The sequence below is a fragment of the Sceloporus undulatus genome, chromosome 4, assembly GCF_019175285.1.
Source record: "Sceloporus undulatus isolate JIND9_A2432 ecotype Alabama chromosome 4, SceUnd_v1.1, whole genome shotgun sequence".
Classification (NCBI taxonomy): Eukaryota; Metazoa; Chordata; class Lepidosauria; order Squamata; family Phrynosomatidae; genus Sceloporus; species Sceloporus undulatus.
Genome location: NC_056525.1, coordinates 2,797,209 through 2,806,194, shown reverse-complemented (window position 1 = coordinate 2,806,194; position 8,986 = coordinate 2,797,209). Strand labels below are relative to the sequence as shown.

Here is an 8,986-nt window from a genome sequence, read left to right as displayed (position 1 = left end):
CCTGACCAAAGCAGAATAGAGCTCCCTTGATCCAGATATTGATGGTAGCCTAGAATCGTATGGGCCGGGGTTATAGCTGCCGCATCGCACGGTTAACTCATGTTGTCAACTTGTGGTCTTCTGCTGTGCTCCTAGAGACCTTTCACACATAGTTTCATTCTATGACTTTCCCAGGGTCACCCAGTGGTTTCAATGTGTAAAAGTAAAACCAATGGTTTTAGATGAGAGCCTGGCTGAGATAAGCAGCGTTTCTTACATTTATCTGGCAGTGTGGTGGGTTTTGCCCTACATGCCAAACGCATTGCTTATTCAGATAATGCAGCAACTAAGGGGCTTGTCTCCACAATTAAATGAAGGTCTCATTTGAATCACAAGCGCCGCCACCTAGAGAGTGGGGAGTCTCGTTTCTTTGAGGGCCTTTAAATAGAGGCCGGATGGCCATGCTGCCGGGGGGTGCTTTGTTGAAATGGATTAGTGATGGAAAGACTCTGGGCGGGATACACAGACCGCCATATAGTACGTACGGTAATCCTACTAGGGTTAGGAAGGGGCGGTTGCTGTCCGCACCCCCCTAACCCTAGTACTAGGATTACGATACAAGATTGGCGCGCGCCCTGTCCACATGGGGCGCCGCCTTCTTTACGTACTGGGACGCATAGCGCCAGACGTTTCGCGGCGCTTATGACGTCACGAATGCGCTGCTGCGGCGCCGTCGCGATCATAGATGCGCGCAGAAAGAAAGCTCCGAAATGGGCTGCTTTTTAGCTCAGCGCGGGAGCGCGCGGTGTGGCTGCTGCGGCTCCCGCACAAGGACAAATGGTGGCGGCGGTGGAGCGCGCAAAGCGGCGGTCTGTATCCCGCTAACTGTCCCCCCTTCAAGCATATAAAGGCACATAGACCCCAGTGTCTCCCCCCTTTCCTCCCAAAACCCTCATGTTGCCCTGGGCCCATACATTGGAACCGTCGGAGCCATGTTTGAGGAGTCGGTTCCCAATAGTTGGGATTCCCATCCCGGCTCACGGTGAGGAATCGCCCCGGGGCAGAGCGGGGCCACTGTTTTCCCTGACCTCCTCCCTTCCTGGCCCTCACACCCGCGCTTTCTGGTTTGGGAAAAACTTGGGATCTTGCCAATTTCCTCAGTCGTGGGGCCCCTGGGGAAAAGAAGAAGATGGGTGGAGCGTTGTGCCGCTCGTGACAGCCACAAAGTGACTTCTCCTTTGCCTCGCCCCTCACTCTGTTTGTGCTCCTTCTTTTTGGCAGTCCATTCTTTCACTGAAGGTCCATGAAGATGGTTCGAGGAGATGATTGGGCTACCGACAATTACAAGTAGTGCCATATTCTCTGCGCACCATGCCACATCATTAGAATTGATAGAGTTCTCGAGTTGGGAGGGGGGGAAACCCCGGGCCATACAATCTCGACCCCTTTCTTTCGGCCATGCAGGATGACACACACCCAAGCCCTTCCCGATGACCAGATGACCAACCAGCCTCTGTTGTAAAATGACTCCAAAGAGGAGACCCCCACCACTCTCCAATGCAGAGTATTCCACTGTCAAACAGTCTCTTATTGTCAGGAGTTCCTCTCTGTGGTGAGGTCTGGGACCCCCTCTCTTTTCTCTCGTGTTGGCATTCCATGCGGTTCTCGGTCCTTTTCTCTGGGCAGCAAAAAAGCCTTCTCCATGCCTCAACGTGACCACGTCTTCAACTAGTTTTAAACACGGGCTATGCAGCTCCCTTCTCAGCCTCTCTCTCTCGGCTGAAACTACCTCAGCTCCCTAAGTCGCCCTCATAGAGCTTGGTGGTTCCAGGACCTTTCCGTCCTTTTCATGACATGTGGACGGCTGGGGTCTCCCTCAGCCCAGCGCCTGACTACGAAGAGGAGGCATTTAATTAACATATCTCCTGGAATATTGTGTCCAGTTCTGGGCACCACAGTTTAAAAAGAATGTCGAGAAACTGGAGCCATGTGTCCAAAGGAGGGCAACTAAAATGGTGAAGGGTCTGGAAACCTTGCCCTATGAGGAACGACTCAGGGAGCTGGGGATGTTTAGCCTGGAGAAGAGAAGGTTAAGAGGTGATATGAGAGCCCTGTTTAAGTATTTGAAGGGATGTCATACTGAGGAGGGAGCAAGCTTGGAAACCACTTGAAGGCACACAACAACAACAGCAGGGAGAAACCCATGCTTAAAACATGTTCTTGTCTCTCTTCTCTCTCTCTTGGTAGTTGGACCAAACCAAGCGACGCCACAGTTTGAAACTCTGGGTGATCGACATGCTCTGCCTAGCAAACATCAACCTGTTGGCAGTTTCAACTACTGACCAGGATATTGGTAAGTTTGCAAAACAGCCACAGAGGGCTTTTTTAAAAAACTAACAAACACCTGATTTGGACTGATATTTCCCCACTTTGCATCCTGGGGCTCCATTTGGCAGCACTAGAAAATCTCAGCATTTTCTTAATACAGGCTTAAGGTACCAATATGTAGGTTGTGTCAAAGCGCATGCATATTTGCTTCCTCACATCCTCCAATATCCAGAGAGCAAAGCTGTAGCCCAGGGGGCTTCCAGTCTTCCAATGGCAGACTCTCTCATCCTGTCTCCATGGCTGCATCCACACTGCAGAAATAATCTGGTTTGACACCGCTTCAATGGTCACGGGCTCCATGCGAATGCGATGGAGTTCTGGGAAATGTAGTTTGTCGTGACACCAGATCTCGGCTCCTTTCTCAAATGGCTGTCCAGTTGAAGACATTCCAGAGAGAACTTTTTCTCTCTTGCAAGATTTTGAAGTGTTTGGGGCTTTTCTGTGCAAAATTTGGACCTGCTTAAACAGTTTTATTTTGTCTTTTTTTAAAAATTTGCACAGAAAGCATGATTTTTCTCAACAGCAATGTTCCTTTTTTTGCACAGCAAATCATACTTTCTGCGCAAGGCGTTGGCACAGTTTTTAAGGCCTTTGTCACAATGGGAAGAAATCTGATTATTTGTCCCTAGCTGTGTGAATGAAATTAACAATGATTTTCGTCCCTAGAACCAGGTTTATTGATGCAGCTGGGATACTGAGTGATGGCTATGCTGCCCTTGAAGAACCTAATTCTCTGTTTTTGTTTAATACTCTCTCTTGCAGAATTCTTTGATATTGGTGGTAACAAATGTGACCGGATCTTTACCCTTGTGGATTTGGAAGGGTGTGCCACGGCCATGGATTACTGGTAGGCTGATGGAAGTCTCAAGGGTAGATTTTTCTCCATAGGACCAAAGGCTTCTCAAGATGGAGGAGATGGCTGGTGCAGGGCCCCAAGTGCTTCCTTATGTACAAACAAACAAAAACAAACAGCTTCATTTATATACTGCTTCATACTGAACTAACAGTGTCTAAGCGGTTTACAAAGTATAAGCTAATTGCTCCCAACAATCTGGGTACTCATTTTAGCAACCTCCTCGGAAGGATGCAAGCCTGAGTCGAGCTTGAGCCCTTTTGCTGGTCTTGAATTCGCAACCTTATGGTTTTGAGTGAGTGGCTGCAATACAGGCATTAACCACTGCGCCGCCAGGGCCTCCCTTACTTGGTGCCTTCTAGACGTGTAGGGCTAAAGTCCCCAGGAACCTCCAGCCCGCCTAAGTACAGCCCAATGCATTTAGAGCAGTGGTTCTCAACCTGTGGGTCGCACCCCTTTTGGGGGCCAAAGGACCCTTTCACAGGGGTTGCCTAAGATCATCAGAAAACACATATTTCCAATGGTCTTAGGAACTGAGACAAAAATAATTTTATGGTTGGGGGGGTCACCACAACATGGGGGACTGTATTAAAGGGTTGTGGCATTAGGAAGGCTGAGAACCACTGATTTAGAGGATACCAGACTGGGAGCCATTGGGGTGCCAATCTGATCTTTAAATGAGTTGCCCGTGGTACTGAAACAGATCCTTTAAAGGAAACGTCCAAGGTAATGAATCTAAACTGGGAAGATGTTTCAATACCATGCACACCTCAATAAAGCTCCTATTAAGACCCCAAATGGATTCAGCACCAAACTGACACAGGGGCCGCCAGTTCTCACTGGCCAAGTGCAGTTGGCGTCACCTGATGTTGTACCTGATGGAGCCACCTTGTCTCATACCACACCATAAAGAATTCCTAGGAGTGCTTTTTGGACTAAGGTTGCTCATAAATAGTAACGCATAGATCTCTGAATGTAACGGCAGTAATTGTGGCATAAACACCTGGCAAAAGTAAAATTATTCCTCTAAAGTGCAATATCATACGCACAGCCTAAATGCATTCATGTGTACATAGTTTCATGTGACTAAAATGAAAATTTGAGTAAGATGGGATGTTTTTAAAGAAAATTTTAAAAGAATATATATGTTTTAAAATTAAAATTTAAAAATTATTTTAAAAAAAGATTGAGGCTTCTGTGAAGTCAAAGGCTTTCATGGCCTTTGTGGGATTTTCGGGCTATGTGGCCATGTGCTAGAAGAGTTTCTTCCTGATGTTTCGCCAGCATCTGTGGCTGGCATGAAGAAACTCTTCTAGAATATGGCCACATAGCCCCAAAAACCCACAAAAGCTATTGAGGCTTCTCCTTCCACTGAGCCTTGTTCAACTCACACAATCTCTTCCACTGAACTCCAGCATTTTAAAGGACCGCAGGCAAACGCCGCAGCCCATTTCTGCCAAATTGCAGATGTTTGGGGAGCAGTAGTGTCACCCCGCTTAGGAGATCTTCTGGTGTGGTCAGGAATCCCCCTATTCCCCTAGTGACTGGGAGGCTATTGGAAGGGTCCTGCTGGTCCAACATGACTGTCCAGCTGCCTTTCTAGACCTAGCTCTGCTTCAGTTGTCACCTGAAATCTGGCTCCAGGGTCTGGTTTCTCCTCCTTTCCTGCCTGAACTAGGACAGATGGACAAAAGGGAGTGTTCTGTGTTGGTGACGTCAAAGGCAACATCCTGATCTTCACTTCGACGGATGTTATGATGAATGGCCTTTTCAATATCCGCAGCTACATAGGTAAGCCGCAGCAGGCTGAGGGTCAGTGGCATACCTACTATATTTGACACCCGGTGGGGATTATTTTTGAATAGTTGGTTATTTCCCCTAAAGCCCCACATGGTTTGGGTCCAGGTTACCTACAGGATCACCTTCTCCCATACATGTTCTCTGGGAAATGTTTGCTCCAACTGCCTAAGACTACTTCCCCCTGAGGACTTTTTCTTCAGTCGCCCCCAGAACAGTCAGAAGTGATGATGACAGCTGAAAATGCTAACAGCATTTACTGTATATACTTGACTATAAGTCGACCTCATGTACAAGTCGAGGGCAAGTTTTGGGGACAAAATTATGGATTTTGCTACATCCCATGGATAAGTCGAGGGCAAAGGATCTGAAGGATGAAGCAAAGCAAAACAATATCAATGAACATACAAAATTCCAGCAGACATAACTCTATGTGCTTAGCCTTAAGGCTGGAGGGATGAGAAAGTAATGGGGGTCAGTGCTTCCAGAACAAATTATACTCTTGCTTTTCAACAGGGGATGGTTCCTTAAGAGGTAAGATACAGTACTTAAATTGACCCGTGGATAAGCCAACTCAGGTTTTTGGGGTCATTTTTTTGCCCTAAATTTCTAGACTTATACATGAGTAAATACAGTAAAACAATATTAAAGACACATCTTTTCTGGCCATACGCAAGCGCATTATATGCGGCTTCAGGCTTACGGTGAAGCCGCACAACAATTAAAGAAGTGTTGTGCGCGCCCATAGTATGCATGCTGCCCCACACCGTGAGCATACGTGGATTCCCCCTTATGTAAGGGAAGGGTCTGCTGTACATTAAAATAGAATTACATTTCTACAATAATTTTTTTTATATATCAAATACTTAAAAAAGATAAAAATGTTTAAAATACATTAAAACAATATAATACCCCAGCACACGCTTTAAAAGCTTTCTCTTTTGAAAGCCAGTCTGAAAAGGAAGGTTTTCACCTGTCGGTGGAAGGCCATCCAGGAAGGGGCCATGCTGGTCTCCCTGGGAAGGGAGTTCCAGAGTCTAGGAGAAGGCTTTTCCTCGTGTCCCTACCAACCGTTCTTGTGTTGGTGGTGGGATGGAGTGAAGGATCCCAGAGCCCTGGCCGGCTCGTATAGGGGGATACGGTCTACCAAATAGCCTGGACCTGAGCCATATAGGGCTTTATAGGTCATCACCAGCACTTTGAATTGTGGCCAGAAACAAACTGGCAGCTAGCAGAGCTGTTTCAACAGGGGCATTGCGTATGATCTCTATAACCTGCCCCTGTTAGCAGACTGGCTGCAGCTCTTTGGACCAGTTGAAGTTTCCGAATACTCTTCAATGGCAGCCCCAAATAGAGTGCATTACAGTAGTCCAAATGGGATGTAAAAAAAGCATGTACCACTGAGGCCAATTCCAGCGTCTCAAGGAACGGGCTTTTTGCATTTCAACATGTTGTAACCTGCCTTGAGCCTTGAGGAGAGGTGGGAAAGAAATAAAAAACTTATTATGTCAAGTTGAAGGCTTTCATTGTGAGAATCCATAGTTTTTTATGGTGGTTTTGGGCCATGTGGCCATGTTCTGGAAGAGTTAATTCCTGACCTTTTGCCAGCAGCTGTGGTTGGCATGACAGAGTTGGAAGAGACCACAAAAGTAATCCAGTTCATAGTTTAAAATAATCGTTTAAAATTGACTGGATAGGCCTGCTGGAAAAGATAGGTCTTTAATACTGTTTTAAATTCAGACTGCATGTTTAGCTGTCAAATCTCTCCTGGTAAGTCATTCCAGAGTCTAGGGACAGCTGACAAAAGTGTCCTCTGGGTGCAAGTTGCCAGTTGCTATTAATTAGCAATCTAGTTAGCAATAGTAATCCAGAAATCAGGAATTAAATTTCCAGTTTAGTTAGGAATAGATCCAATTGCTGTGAAATTCCAGTTGCTGAAAGCTGCTAGTATATGAGTGATTCCTTTTGTTTTGTCCTCACAGGCGGCTTAGCAAGGGTCCCCGTGAACATCCTCATGAAATCAAAGACTGATTTATACAGGAATTTCACTGTGTCTGTGAGTTTTTGCATGCACTTGTTAGGTCTGGGTTTATAATCATGCACACTGCTTTAAACTAGGGCCTGAGGACTGTGACATTCTCTGGCAAACTGACCCTGGGCAGCTTTCACTGTCTCCAAGGCTCTTCTGTTTCTCTTTCCACCATGAGCGAAATGACCAAACTGTGAAAGGATCCATCATCAGGAAACTAAATGGAACTGAAGCCCTAGTTGCAATTGCAAGAACCTGATGAAAAGGGTTTGATTTAGTTTTGCATTTTCTTATTTTCCTGCACTCGATTCTGGAAGATTAAGATTTACTTGAACTTTTAGTACTGGGATCTGAGCCCATATGAATACATGCTCTACAATTTTTTTAAAAACAATAGATGATTTAAATTTGGGGAGAACAAAGAGTGCTTTTCTTTTAGAGATTTTGGAAAGAGGTTCTCTTCCCATGTTCAGTTCACTCATCCCTTCACTATTTCTCAGTCTGATTCTTTCCCTGGGGATTCTTTTTCTTCATGGTCTATAAAACTCACACATATGTGTCAGTCTGCACATGCTCAGAGATCTTCCGAAGCTTCTAGAGCAGTGTTTGGGCAGCAGCCACATGTGAGTAAGCTGTGCTTTCCCACTGAAACCCAATTCCTTTTCGGCCCCCATCATGGTAGGATTGTTAAGAAGTCTTGGTGTTTTGGCACTTCTCATCAGTATGTCTTTTCACTCTCTTGGGTCTTATATGTTAAGCACTCCTGCATACCCCATGATATATTTTGGGGGGTCCTTGTATTTTCATATGTCATATCTGGAGGTGGCATGTTTTTGAGAGATCGTTGACCTTTCAGAAACACTAGTTCAGGTTCCCAGGAGAAAAGGAAAGTGTCCCAAAGCTATTTGAGTATCCAGGCAAACAAAAAACCATCATATCTAAAGTGCTTCTTCCTTCTCCCAAGTAATCTGCATTTCCACTTGAGACAAAGGATCTCTTTGCATCCAAAGCAATAAGCCAAACTCTCTGCCCACCCGCTGTTGTGTTCCCATCCAAACTTCCCCATTCATCCATCTTGGGGATGTCCTGTTCCAATTACTGTTTTTGTTACACAAAAATTAGAACTATCAGCCAGTCCGGAATCCTATTTGTCAATTCCTGGGAAAAGACATCCAGCCTTCGTTACTTGGCCAGATATCCCATCGCTTGGGGCTAGTCTTAAGGTATAAATATGGTTCCAAAACCTAACCTCTGTACACACAGCCAGCGTACACACCTGCACTCTGTGTATGGTCTGTGTTGCCCTCACCTCCCAGTCTGAGCCACTCCAGTTTTCGGTGGTCTTCTCATCAGACAGGTAACTACAACTTCACTGCAAACCTGTAAAAACTCTGCTATCCTGTTTCTATATTTCCATTTTGGTTAGCTCTGTATGCTGTGTCTGCATGGATTGCTCTCTTGTGCGTGTGACTGCACTCCGTATTTTTCTAAATAAATCCTTAATTTATCCAAGGCTTGGACTCTGCCTCAGTTATTATTGGCATAGACTGGTGCACACAGTCTAAAGGTTATCCAAGTTTCTTGCAAAAGCCAGTTTCCCCAACATTTGATGTAACACTATCAGTTGGTGGGGATTTCCCAGTCCTGTCCGATCTGTTGTTTGGGAAACAAATGGCCCAAAGACATTCTTCAAGAAAGAAAGATGGCCTTTCTTCATGCCATACCTTTCTTCAGGCCTCTCAATGGTGGACTTGGAACTGGGTTTCAGCAGGAATACATGGCTGACGGAGTGGTGTTACTGCCAAAATGTCGCTTCAGAAGCTTCCAAAGATCTCCAAACAGGTTCAGAGTGACCCAAATGTGTGAGTTCACAGATGACCACTTGAAGAACCACAGCTAATAGTAGGCAACCTGTTTTTCTATCCGCAAAATCGGCATGC

At 45.7% G+C, this 8,986-nt stretch overlaps 1 protein-coding gene across 1 annotated transcript in view; it reads left to right on the top strand.

Annotated features, from left to right (window-relative positions):
• EFCAB8 (EF-hand calcium binding domain 8) overlaps positions 1 to 8,986 on the top strand; it is a 61,014-nt gene that overhangs the window by 12,435 nt on the left and 39,593 nt on the right. The window contains exons 6-9 of the mRNA XM_042462390.1: positions 2,227 to 2,332; positions 3,130 to 3,214; positions 4,899 to 5,011; positions 7,000 to 7,073. Of these exons, the coding sequence (XP_042318324.1) occupies positions 2,227 to 2,332; positions 3,130 to 3,214; positions 4,899 to 5,011; positions 7,000 to 7,073 (378 nt within the window). The remainder of the gene's footprint in view (positions 1 to 2,226; positions 2,333 to 3,129; positions 3,215 to 4,898; positions 5,012 to 6,999; positions 7,074 to 8,986) is intronic.